A 13292-nucleotide genomic window follows, 5' to 3' on the forward strand; every position below is an offset into this window, starting at 1 on the left:
GGTTGGGGCTGGGCGGCGCACCCGAGGGTGCAAGCGCTCCAAGCCCTTGAGGGACCTCGAACCCATAGAGTGTGAGAACACGGAACGTCCACCTTAGCCTGGCTGGAAGGTAGAGATGGCTGCCAAGTGTACCCTCAGCGATGATACCACCAGGTCCTGCCACTGAAGGCCAGAGGCAGGCCAAATAGAGGGGATCGAGACCTCAGTAGGAGCAAGATCGAGCGTATTGCACCTGTAGAAGAATGCTTCCACTCGGCCAGGTATGTTGACCAGGTGGAAGGCTTCCTGCCACCCCGGCTCAGTTACGCAGCAGCCACACCGTGAGGAGAAGAGGCTGCAGGTCCGGGTGACGAAGCCTATCGTGGCCCTGAGTGATGAGGTCTGGGTGGGGTGGCAGGGTAATTGGGTTGGTTATTGACAGGCCGAGCAACGTGGTGTATCAGTGCTGCCTGGACCATGCTGGAGTGATCATGATGATGCACGCTCTGCCCCTGCGGAGTTTGAGTAGGACCTAATGAACCAGTGGGAACAGTGGGAAGGCATAAAGGAGTTGGCCTTTCCACGGCATCAGGAATGCATCCAAGATCGATCCCGAGGAGAGACCTTGGAAGGAGCAGAACATCTGGCATTTTCTGCTCTCGCGGTGAGCGAACAGGTCTATGTGAGGAAAAATCTCCACTTCTGGAAAGCAGAACGCCTCACATGGGGCAGAGTGACCACTCGTAAGACAGGAAAGACCTGCTGAGTCAAAGCGCCAAGGTGTTCCAAACGCCTGGGAGAAACGACGTCACCAGCTCCATCGAGTGGGCCATGCAAAAGTCCCAGAAATGGATGGCCTCCTGACAAAAAGGGGGAGGACCATGTCCCTCCCTGGTTATTTATGAAGCACATGGCCGTTGTGTTGGCTGTAAACACCGAGATACCACGGCCTCGCAGCTGCCGCTGGAACCCCTGCAAGCCAGGCGGACTACTCTCATTTTTGGGGCGTTGATGTGGAATGCCAGCTCCCGAGAAGACCAAAGGCCTTAAGCTCGGAGGTGACCATGAGCACTCGAGCAGAGAGATGACGCGTCCGTCGTCAGGGGCAGTGAGGGCTGGGGTGGATGGAACCGCATCCCAGCCCACACCAGGGAGGGAGTTAGCCACCACTCTAGGGAGCCTAAGGTGCTCGAGGGAACGGTGATTACCATGACCATTGGCTCCCTGTCCGGGCGGTACGCCGAGGTGAGCCGGACTTGGAGAGGACGGAGGCGGAGCTTGGCATGTTTGGTTACAAACTTGCGGGCAGCCATGGACCCAGGAGACTGAGACAAGTGCGAGCCGAGGTCGTTGGGAAAGTCTGCAGACCTCGGATGATTGTTGCCATCGCCTAAAACCGCGGCTGTGATAAGCAGGCTCTGGCTAGGTCGGAGACCAGGATAGCCCCTACGAAGTCCCACCTCTGCGTGGGAACCAGAGTGGATTGCTCTATAGTAATCATCAGGCCTAGACCTGTGAATAAGACCGTGACGATGCCCACGTGCTGAGTGGTTTGTGTCTCGGAGTCTCCTCGGATAAGCGAATCGTCCAGATATGGAAAAACGCATATCCGACATCAGCGAAGGTAGACGGCGACTATGGCCATATACTTGGTCAATACCTGTGGGGCTGCAGAAAGGCCAAACAGTAGGACCGTAAACCAGAAGTACTGACGGTTGGCTAGAAAGCGGAGGTGTCTCCTGTGCGGAGGGAAGATGGCGTTGTGAAAGTACGCGTCCTTCATATCGAGGGCGGCATAGTAGCCCCCAGGAGGCAAGGATGGGATAATGGTTCCCAGGGATACCATGCGGAACTTCAACCTTATCCTAAACTGGTTGAGTCCGCGCAGGACTAGGAAGGTCTGAGACCTCCGCTCGAGTGGGGGACTAGGGCATAACGGGAGTAAACCCCCTTGCCCCTTTCGTCCGTCGGCGTCTGCACCTCTTGTATGAGGAATTGCTCGTGAGAGGGGTCCCTGAAGGGGGACAGGGTTGGAACAAATTAGAGGTGGTACCCATGCTCCACTGTGGGCAGGACCCAGCGATCTGAAATTAACTGGGGCCACGCCAGGAGAAAGCGGGATTGGGATCCCGGCCTGTGACTGGTACACCGCCCTCAGGCGCACCTTGGAAGGTTTGTCTTTGGTCCCAGTGGTTATTGCGAGGAACCTTGACCTTGGCTCTTTAGGGGTCCTGACGTTTGTCTGCGACCACCTTGGCCTCGCCGTTTGCCAAAGTCCTGTCTCTGGCTAGGCACAGAGTATGGCGGCTGGGGACAGAAAGGCCTGCATTTGGTCGCTGGCATATGCATGCTGAGAGAGCGCATTAGGACCCTATTGTCCTTCAGGCTTCGTAGCCTGGGGCTGTCTTTGCCGCGAAGAGGCCTTTACCAACAAAGGGTAAGTTCTGAATGGCATACTGCAGCTCTGGCCGGAGGTTTGAAACCTGAAGCCATGAGATGCACCTCATGGCGACACCAAAGGCCAGAGTCCTGGCTGCTGAGTCTGCTGCGTCCAACGAGGCCTGGAGGGACGCTCTGGTACCTTTTTCCCCCGTCCTCCAAGACAGCAGCGAACTCTTGGCAGGAGTTTTGAGGGAGAAACTCCATAAACTAAACTACCTTCACACAGGTGCTATAATTATAGCAGCTAAGCAAGGCTTGTTGCTTTGCTACCCAGAGCTGCAGGGCCTCTGCAGAGTACACCTGGCGGCCAAGTAGGTTCATTCGCCAAGCCTCCTTCGGTTTCGGGGCTGGCGCCCGCTGGCCATGCCAATACCTCTCCTTAACAGACTGAAAGACTAGTGAGCAGAGAGGAGAGCGGACAGACGAGTAGTCGTACCCCTTAGAGGGCACCATACCGGGTCCTCTACCTCTGGGACCTCCTCCACCTCAGGTTGTCGGGGGGCGTATCAGAATCGTGGTCCTGAGCATAAGATCTGCGCATGTGGGATGACACGGATGCGCATCTGGATGGCCATGGAGGTACTAAAAAAAGGCAGGGGCAGAGTCTCTGACTCTATCGGACCTTGCCCAACTCGGCACCGGAGACCGGCACCGGGAAGCGTACCGGTACCTGGAACGAGATCCAGACCTGCAACCAGAACGGTGCCGGGAGGTCGACCGAGATCTCGAGGCTCGAGGAGAGGCTACGGGAGTCACGGTACCTGTCGTGGTGCCGGGAGTCGGAATGGTGCCGATAGTAGCAGGTCGGCGAACGGGATACCGACCGGTGTGGCGAGTGCGACCAGTACCGATGAGGAAAACAGCACCGGGACTGCAAGTGGTGTCGGGTGTGCCAACGGGACCTGGAGTGTCTGCGGGACCATGATCATGAACGGTGCCGCTCTGCTGTGCTGACAGAGGATGGTCATATGAAGAGACTGTATTACCCGCACCGGTGGTGCCGGGGTCAGGCAGCATCGACTCTGTCATGGCAATGAGATCCCTCGCCGTTGGTAATGTCTCTGGCGTGGAGGGAACAGCAGGCTCAACCACAGTGCATACTGGGGAGCTGTCAGGCACCAGATTCGACGGCTCTCGTGGGACCAGGATCGACGGTACCAAGGTCGTCAGAGCTTCGGTAGGTGTCGGTGCCGGGCGATCCGACTTAGACGAGCTCTCTGGCTGCGGTGCAGCTGGCAGGGAAGCAGCAGGAGCAGTAAGCTCAACCACAGCGCATGCCGGAGAGCCGTCAGGCACCGGATTCGATGGCCCTTGTGGGACCGGGATCGACGGTGCCGACGTTATCGGTGCCTCTGCAGGTGTCAGTGCCGGGCGATCCAACTTAGACGAGCTCTCTGGCTGTGGTGCAGTTGGCACAAAAGCAGCGGGAGCAGTAAGCTCTACCACGGCGCGTGCCGGGGAGCTGTCAGGCACTGGGTTCAATGGCCCTGGGGGACTGGAATCGATGGTGCCGATGTCATCGGTGCCTCTGCAGGTGTTGGTGCCAGGCAATCCAACTTAGACGAGCTCTCTGGCTGCGATGCAGGTGGCACGGAAGCAGCAGGAGCAGGGGGCTCAACCACGGTGCGTGCGGGGAGCCGTCAGGCACCAGCAGGAATTGTAGGCTTTCTCGACCTCGGAGGAAGGGAGCGGTGACGAGTCGACTTCAGTGCCGGCGACAGCCGGTGCCGAAAGGCCTTGGCAGTACCGGCGGGGTCCGGTGCCGAGGAGGCGCTTCTGCCAGCCGCTTGATCATCGCTCGGTGCCAAAGGTGGAGGGGTGAGTGAAAGTCCCGCTCCTTTTTGTTCTCGGCTTAAAAGCCTTGCAAATGGGGCACTTAGCTGTCAAGTGTGATTCCCTGAGGCACTTCAAACAGGAGTCGTGTGGATCTCCCTTCGGCATCGGCTTCTGGCAGGCCGAGCCCATTTTAAAACCCGGTGAGCCGTGCATGGGCTCCGGCACCAGGTGCAGGAAAGGGGCTACTTCCTGAACCCTGCTAACTATTACTAAACTAACTATACAAATATATATATAAAAGGATTATAACTGCATAACTATATACGAGAATTACGAGTAGCTGGGGAAGTGGAGGTCAGCTAAGCCGCGCTCCACTGTTCCAATGACCGACACGGGCGGTAAGAAGGAACTGAGGAGCGGGTGGGCCGGCAGGGGTATATATCGAGCACCATGACGGCGCCACTCTAGGGGGCGACGTGCCGGCCCACTGAGTTGCTAGGGTAAAAGTTTTCCAACGAATGTGCACACGCGGCGCACACACCTAACTGGAATGGATATGAGCAATCACTCGAAGAACTACATTTCCCAGCATTCCCTTGGCCACTACCAACTGGAAAGGAAGGAGGGGGACCTCATGCGGCAGTGTGCTGTGAATGGTAGGGAGACCATATTTAACATTAAAAAAACAGGACACTCCATGGGGGGAGGGGGAGGCAGAGTAGCTCCACCCTGCCACCATCCACTCCCTCCGACTGCCCCCCACGGAAACCCCAACTCATCCAACCCCCCCCCCGCTCCCTGTCCCCTGATCTCCCCCTCCTGGGACCCCTGCCCCCAACTGCCCCCCAGGACCCCACCCCTATCTAAGCACCGCTGGTCCTTATCCCCTGATTGCCCCTCCTGGGACCCCTGCCCCTAACTCCCCCCCCCAGGACCCCACCCCCAATCTAAGCCTCCCTTCTCCTTGTCCCCAACTGCCTCCTCCTGAGACCCCCCCCCAACTTCTCTCTAGGACCCCACCCCCTACCTGTCCCCTGACAAATGCCTGGGACTCCCATGCCTATCCAACCGCTGCCTGTCCCCCCCGAACCCTTGACCCATCCAACCCCCTCCCCGCTTCCTGTCCCGTGACTGCCCTCCTGAAGCCCTCTACCCTTCTCCAACCCCGCAGCCCCCTTACCGTGCCACTCAGACCAGCGTGTCTGGCTCCGTGCAGCGCCAGACACACTGCTGCATACATGCTGCCGTGCTCCCCCGCGAAGCCCACAGCCTTCCCCTCCCCCCCACAAACACCCAGCACCTGCCTTCCAGATTTGAACACCTCAAAATTCAGGAGTGCTCAAGCTCAGTTTGGGCAGCTGTTACTTCATTTCTCCCAGATCAAATATACTGATCCACTGTAACTTGCTGTAAAAAAAGTAGGATAAAATTGAGCAAGAAATGCTTCCCACTGGTTATTAGGACTGGAACTGCTATTTTCAACAGCCATTGCCTTTTTGTTTGTTTGTTTGTTTGTTTGTTTGTTTGTTTAAAAGGAAGACAGTGATATTGCATTGGCAAATTCCCCATAGAAACAAAGAGTGGAACAAAAGAATAATAAAGACACCTCAACTTTTCCTCATTTATGGAGGACAGTCTTATAATATGCATCCAGATATCCTCCAATCACACAAGCTGAAAATTGTTCCACTTTACTGCAGCTCTGTAACCACATGGGAACCAATCCTGTGTGTGTTTTGTGCACATCTAAAATTCCTGCTGCATGACCTGCCCTGGGAGCGAGTTACCAGTGACCCAGGGCTGCGGTGGAAGGAGGGTGCAGGTGGGGAGGGGGCAGGGAGAGCCCAGGGCTGGGGTGGCAGGAAGTGTGTGTGGGAGGTACTGGTGGGGGGGGGAAGAGGGAAGCCCAGGGGTTGGGCAGCAGGGGTTGCAGGGGGGGAGCCCAGGGCCAGGACGGGGGGGCAGCCAAAATTTTTTTGCTTGGGGTGGCAAAAAACCTAGAGCCGGCCCTGCCCATGGCGTTAACTCACTGGGCGTGAGCTACACTTGAGTATTTTGATTGTCAGCTCCCCTCCATTCTTAACTTAAATTCTCCTTCAGCAGAAACCATGGCAAATACCTACCTTGATTAAGGTAGTGTAGTGCTTAGGGTCCCTGATTAGATAATTTATTTTGAAAGCTAAAAGTTTCCCCTTCCGCAAGGTCTCACTTCAGGATGCAGATTTAAGGGGCCTTAGCTCTGCATTTCTATGCATTAACATTGTTGGATGTCTTTTAAGTTTAACAGTAACTGTCTTTTCTGGTTTTGATGATCTGTATGGGAACACGTACAACATCCCTATAGCGTATTTTCCTCTGAATTACTGAGCTCTGTGGCAATGGACTGTTTACATGGTATTATAATGTTCAGCCACTAGGTGGTCTCCTGTGTAACATGCCTTTCCTGAGCTGGGAACAGCCAGACCTGGCAGAGCTTTGTATACTTAAGAGAACACATCTCTGGTATCTCTCTCCATGGTGAAAGTGATATAGCTAGTCCATATCTTGTACAGGAGTAGCAGCCCTGCAACCTACTATGTACGAGTACATGACCGCTGCTCTCAACCATCTTAACTTCCTCTTAGTGGTTGTTCCCTAGGCCTGTAATCAACAAGGTAGTGGAACAAAACACATATTGGTGGTGGTGGTGGTGGTGAATTGCTGATGGCAGTGACACAATCCTGACACTCAAATGTGGAGGTGGACCCGTTGCCTTTGAATCCACAATGCCAAATGCTTCCTCCATCTTACTATACAGCTGATTTCATATTGCAATTCAAGTATGCATGCTTTGTTATACTGGTGAGGTATTTTATATCATCACAGAGAATATGTTCATAACAGAGGCTTGTTCCTCCATTGTAAAATAGCCTAGCTCTTTTCACTGCAGTGATCTTTCCCTCTCTGAGTACTTTAAAAACACAATACAAAGTGCTTCAATTATGAGGGACCCGATTAAACCCACAAAGCACTTTGAGTTCTAAAATAGTCATTAGCAAGTGCACAGAGGTGTCACCTAGAACTGTGCAAAGTAGCAGATTTTTCAGTTTGGGGGCCACAGTCTTTCAGATCAAGGTCAAACGACACTTTGTTTTGTTGGAGTTTTTACCTTTTTAAATAAAACTGAAGCAAAATTCAGAACAAAGTTGCTTTGAATCCAAGTCAAAATGTTTTGTTTTGAAATAGGTTCAGTTTGTTTGTTTGTTTGTTTTCTTTTCCGACCAAAACAATCTGACAAATTTGACATGAATTCATGCGATGTTTTGTTCACCCCAAATACCCATTTCTGGTGAAAAAATTTAATCTGACAAATATTGCCCAGCTGTGCATTCATATGAGCTCAATATTCATTACTCCTTTGTTTTGTGTGAGGCTATAATCTACTGTAAAATACTGCAAAATACACCATTCCCAAGTGTAGATTTTCTAGTTTAAAAACATGTCCATTACCAGCCATCTGTCACATACAAAAGCATATAATGCCCAAATCTGATAAATTTATAAAAGCCTCTAACTGGAGCCTCTCTAACAAACATTTTACTGGCCATGAGGGTAGCCATGGCCCAGGATGTCTGTCATAAGGCCTCGGTTCGTTTAAGACAAGGCACACTGGGGGTTGTAGTCTGCAGCATGAGCATGTGACTGGGAGGAAGCAAGGCCTGCTGGGAAGAGGGAAGTAGGCTTTAAAAGTGCAGTGTAAAGGAAGGTGAGGTGAGAAAAGCCACTGGCTGGGGATACTCTCCAGAGACCCACCTCTGAGCTGGCGCTATGGAGCTCTCTGCTGCGAGGGACCGAGACAAGGCCTGAGAAGACTAGTGGGGGTGAACAGCCAGCGAGGGAAGGTGGCTTGAACCTTCTGAGCAGAAAGGAGAATGAAAGAGGCCAGGGTCTGTGCTGGTGACGCCCGGCTGGGCGGGGAGAAGGTACCCGCAGCCCCCTGAGGTAGAAGGACTTTGCTCATGCAGGCGAGGGCCCAAGAGTGAGCAAATGGCTGCCTGGAAGCTGCTGCACAAAGGGGTGAGGAACGTTGTACTCCCTGCTATAGAGGGACAGCAGACTGCACTGAAATCGCAGAATCCCCCAGGGCAAGGGACTGTACTAATCCCTGGTAGCTGGGGAGCAGAGGAGGGTAGAAGAGGCTGTTCTGTTCACTCATTGGGCCCAGCAGCAGCAGCCCAGTTGGCCAGTATCCCACGTCCAACCAGTACTGCAAATCCGGTGCGGAAATTCAGTCCCAGCCGCACCTCCCCTCACAGGAGAACACTGTCCTCCAGGCCCAGGGCGTGAGTTGTTGGCCCTGATTCCATACATCGACACCAGGCTCCTGTTACCCCAGCATTCGGGTGGACTAGCTCTATTGCAACCACTTGAGTTCCACCAGCATGTAAGAGGCCAGGCCAAGGCACAGTTATTTCTTCTTCACTTTCGAACACTGTTTGGGACGATACTTGTCTTCAGGCTCCAAAGAGTTCGCAGTGAGAAGAGGAGTACAGTGCTGTAAGCTAACCCGCTAATTCCCTTACTAGTGAGGCTGGAGTTGCATGAGAGGGTTATCGTTTGCAGCAGCATAACCCCACTCTGCGGCGCACTGGAGACAGATGCAGATTTCTCTTCTGGCTGTTGGACAGTTTTGCACTCATGCGAGAGCTTCAGTGTACTGCACAGGAATGGAGAAGAGGCCCGGCTTATTCCAGTAGTCGATGGCTCGGACTCTGTAAAAGCCTGAGACCGTGGTTCCTGCCAATAAAAAGGTTAAAGCGCGGTCACTGCAAAAGACCAACATCTGCTGTGTGCTCAGAGGGGCTGGGACCATCCCTATTCCTGGGAGAGACGCATTAGTGGGATGGAGTGGGGATGTGACTGGGGGCTGGCTTCTAACAGGAGTACCTGGTAAGTGTCCCAGCCCATGTACCTGGCCAGCTCTACTGCTAGCTGTAATGATAATCCTGAGGAAGTTAAGCGTAATACTCTCCCCAGCAGCTCCAAATATCTCCCCTCTCCGAAGGCAGATATGTGGGAAGATCCGATCTTACATGGGATGAAGTGAATAACTGTGGATTGTCTTTAAAAAACACGAGAAAAGTTAAATGCAAAAAGCTGGCAGGGATAAGCCAGGTAAGGCATAAGCCAACATTCCAGGAACATAAAAGGTAGCTAGGCTGTTCAGAGGGGAATTATTTCTGTCAAAATGCAGAGTTTACTGGATTAAGCTACACATCCTGTGGGTAACTGTGATACAGCATGGCCAGAGGGCAGCAGGAGAGGGTTAGAAGGGAGGCTTATTCCCTGTAGAGGGAAGAAAGTTTGCTATAGATCAATTAGAGCACCTGAAATCAGTCACCTGATATAAACCCCCTGCTTCAATCAGACAGGGGAAAGTGCTGGAGCAGAGAGGATTGGTGTTGGCGCAGAGAACAGTTTGAAGGAGTAGAAACAGAGTGGATTGGGAGTTGGAGCAGAGAGCAGTTTGGAGAAGTGCTGCGATGGGCTAAGAAGACCAAGACCCTAGGTAAGGGACAGAGGGAGGGCAGGAAGCCCCCACAAGCTGAAGGGCAGGAGAAGGAAGTAGCCCAGGGGAAGGAACCACTAGTTCAAGTGGTTTACTGCTAGCTCTAGGGTCCCTGGGCTGGGACCCGGAGTAGAGGGCAGGCCCGGGTCCCTTCCTCTCCGCTCCCCTCCTCTAGGACACTAGTGGGGCAGTTAATATCCCAGTTCAGGGGCAAGAAATGGCATCCTGAACCCCCCCCCCCAAGGGGAGAAAGCGCAAGACCCATCGTAGTAGTGCGGCAATTTGCCACAGTAACATTATATGCAACAGTTCATATTGCCTGGGGTCTTCACTAAGGCACTACCTTTCTTTGTGCTTATCTGTGCAACTTTAACACTGCACTAACACAGCATTTTCAATTTGAAAAAGCACCTGATTTTAATGTGTCATACTCAGGGGTTTGCCGTGACATTTTCAGCAAGGCATGCAATTCTGCACTGGCATGCAAAGCGTGACCGCTTGCATGCGTGTTCCGGGGGCTAAAGAGAATCATCCCCCAAGCACAGCTAGTCCCAGGGCACGCAGAGCATGCGTAGCATACACCGCTGGCATGCCACTGGTTGTACTAGATGACGTGCTGTTTCCAGTTGATGGCTCTGTATCTCATTAGAGCACATCACTCAGAAACCAAGTTTTCCTCTATTCCATACAAACCGGATCAGTTATTATTAATGTGACTAAGAACATGCCGCTGAGTTGAGAAACGTGGTCTGGAGCGCTCTGTATTATAGATACTCAACCCGCATTGTTTTCAGCTGCTTTCTCTGACCCAGTTGCTGTAGCACTTATCCCTTACTTTGGCTAAATACTTGTTGACTTCAAAAGCCGTGTTCCCTGATTTGCAGAGAGCAGCCCTGATGTCATTAGGGCTATGTGGTCTCACGTTTAGCCAGGGGAAGGCTGAGGCTATTCTGTGTTCAGCCCTCTGCCAGTCACCGGCAGCACACGTAGACCTGAGCCCACACTCAGTTTTCCAGCTGGTTATTCAGACCCCGTGGGGAAGGAAAAGCCTCGGCTTGCTGTTTCGTGGAAGTGCAGAATCACAGAAGTAAGACATGTTTGTGAAAAAAATAATGGTGGGATTGCACCACCTGACTGTCCAGGGTCAGAATCTGCCGCCTGTGCTGCTCCAGTCATGCCACCTGTGTGGCACAAATGGAGGACGTTTGGCTGGGAGGGCACCCCAGCGTAATAGCAGGTATAGAGCTGGTGTGGCTGGCTCCCATGCCCAGGGAGGGGCAATGTGCTCTGGCTATCCCTCCAGGAGCCTTTGCCAGCTGGTGCAAATAAACAGCAGCTCCCAAGATGTTCTAACTTCAACCACAGCAGAAAATCAGGGACCCATACTCTGCTCCTGCAAGACCTTCCCCTCGCCCACGCTGTGGTTCACCTTGTGGCCTTAAAAATCCCTCTCAGTGCCAACCGGCAAAGGGTCTACTGTTCTGTAACAGCCACTCTCAGGCCTGACAAACTCACTACACCTGTCACACTGCTTTCATAGTACTTACTCCAAAAGACTTGCGTGAGGTGTCTAATGGGAGCATTATGTCACACTGATCCTCTTAGGTATTGGGTGATGTATGTACAGGTGACATTTAAGAAGCTGTGCGTATGAACTGAAAATAGGTGGATTTAGACTGTCTCCCAGGCAGGGTTGGTAAGTTGGTTTTGCCAAACAAAAGGATGTGAAATCCCCTGCCCTCCATTCCTATGTTCATCAAGCACTGTAAAGCCAGCACAAAGGATGTCCCATTTACATCTGTGAGGCAACAGGAAAAACAGGTCGATGAGGGATGGCAAAGAAAGAGTAGCTGGCACCCCTGGAAGGAAACCACAGGGCAGTCACCCTGAGTCTGGGGACAAAAACAATGGGCTCGGGGGGCAGGAGGGATGTAAGAGGAAAGCACAAGGACCCCTCTTTTATCCTGCATTTGGGGGAGTGACTGGCCAGTGCAGTCACACCACAAAAACAGGATCTCAGCCAACCTTGGCTGAAACGCTGCAAGACAGGGCTGAGGAGAGAAATCGCTTTAGACAAGGTTAGCCTCCTGTTAACGTTAAGTCTGAGTCTAGTGCAAGCGGGTGATATTTGGTCACAATCTCATTTCCCTTGGTTAAGAAACAGATTTGTTTTCTTGATCAATAGATTACAGTGCTGTGTTATGCTGCAGCTCATACTCAGCTGAATCAACCAAGTGTGTACTATTCCCTTGGGTGTAACAAACCTGGTCATGGCTGTGAATGTCCAGCAACACGGGCTGCATGTTACAGGGGATGCTTTCAGAGTGGCTCGGGGGCCTGTTAAGTTGCAGAGCAAAGGAGGGGCTGGCGGAGCCCTGAGGAGAGTGCTTGAGTGGCTGGAGGTGTCCAGGAGCTGACATCCAGCTTCCACAAGCAAAACTCCTTCACACAGGAGGTGGGGGACAAGGTGACTCACAGGCCTGGGCATCCCAAGAGAGTATCACACACCTACACCTTGAACTGAAGCACAGCAGCTGATCTGGCCCCTGATGTCATCTGTCTAAAATGAGATTCTGCCTTGCTTCTGATGAAGTCACCGGCAACATTCCCATTGCCAATAGCAGAGTCAGGATCAGGCCTGTGCCGGCTAAGCGCCCGGAGCAGGGACCAGATCCTCCGGTGCTGTAAAGAACCATGTCCACACACGGCACGTAGTGACAGGAATATTACTGTGAATAACTGTGTGGATAACTCAGTACAGCAACATCTGGCGTGAGCTTTCCTTCCCTGTCCGTCCTGCCCGTGTGCTGTGGCAATGGAACACAGGGGCCAAGGATGGAGGTGCTTCTAACATTTGAGCCACAGTGGGAGTTTGCTTCAGTGAAAACTGAGCAAGGACCTCAGGATCGTGTGCTTTGGGACAGATGGTGCAACCACTGTCCATGGTGACCAGGACTTACTCACAATAAGGGCTGCATCCGCTGGCCCTAAGGGTATGATCCCCGGGAGAGGAACCTGGTCTCATTTTTGGCAATGAAGCGCTTTGAACACATCTGGCTCTGTATTCCTTAAACTCAAAGACAAACATAACTTAGTACACTTTCAACCGAGTGAGAATGCCGAGGGGACAGATTAAGCTGAGTGTGAGTGCCAATTTTACCTGGACTGTAGATCCACAGAGTGAATATCGTGTCTCTGGCATTAATCCGTCGGTATGCTTTTCCGTCCGATGAAAACTCAACTTCGAATGTTTTCAGACATCTAGGAAAGAAACCAAATACCTCAACTGGCTGCTGGTGACCACGGGATGGCCACATCTCCCCATCCCCGTCTCGTCTGTGCAGGAGGGTGAGGAACAGAAATGCTTGGCATTGCACACAACTGACCAGGGAAGTCCTGTGCTGCAGCAGACATGCCAAACACGAGGAGCAGGGGTCATGGCTCGAAAAGGCCACAACAGAGCACCAGGACCGACTGACCTGCGAGGTGGTGAGAACCTTTGAAAAACTGGTGAGCGCCTTCAGCCTCCCCAGATGCCAAGGGGAGA

At 52.8% G+C, this 13292-nt stretch overlaps 2 protein-coding genes across 14 annotated transcripts in view; one reads left to right on the plus strand and one right to left on the minus strand.

The window, feature by feature from the left end:
• LOC115653112 (purpurin) overlaps nt 1–13292 on the plus strand; it is a 104738-nt gene that overhangs the window by 43247 nt on the left and 48199 nt on the right. The window lies entirely within an intron of this gene.
• The window catches only part of IDUA (alpha-L-iduronidase), a 68600-nt gene continuing 62952 nt past the window's right edge, over nt 7645–13292 (minus strand). For both annotated transcript variants that reach the window (XM_030565843.1, XM_030565844.1), the window contains 2 exons: nt 12906–13006; nt 7645–8973 (listed from right to left, as the gene is read on the minus strand). In XM_030565843.1, coding sequence (XP_030421703.1) covers nt 8873–8973; nt 12906–13006 — 202 coding nt within the window. In that variant the 3' untranslated portion in view covers nt 7645–8872. The remainder of the gene's footprint in view (nt 8974–12905; nt 13007–13292) is intronic.

Source organism: Gopherus evgoodei, chromosome 6 (assembly GCF_007399415.2).
Source record: "Gopherus evgoodei ecotype Sinaloan lineage chromosome 6, rGopEvg1_v1.p, whole genome shotgun sequence".
NCBI classification, from domain to species: Eukaryota; Metazoa; Chordata; order Testudines; family Testudinidae; genus Gopherus; species Gopherus evgoodei.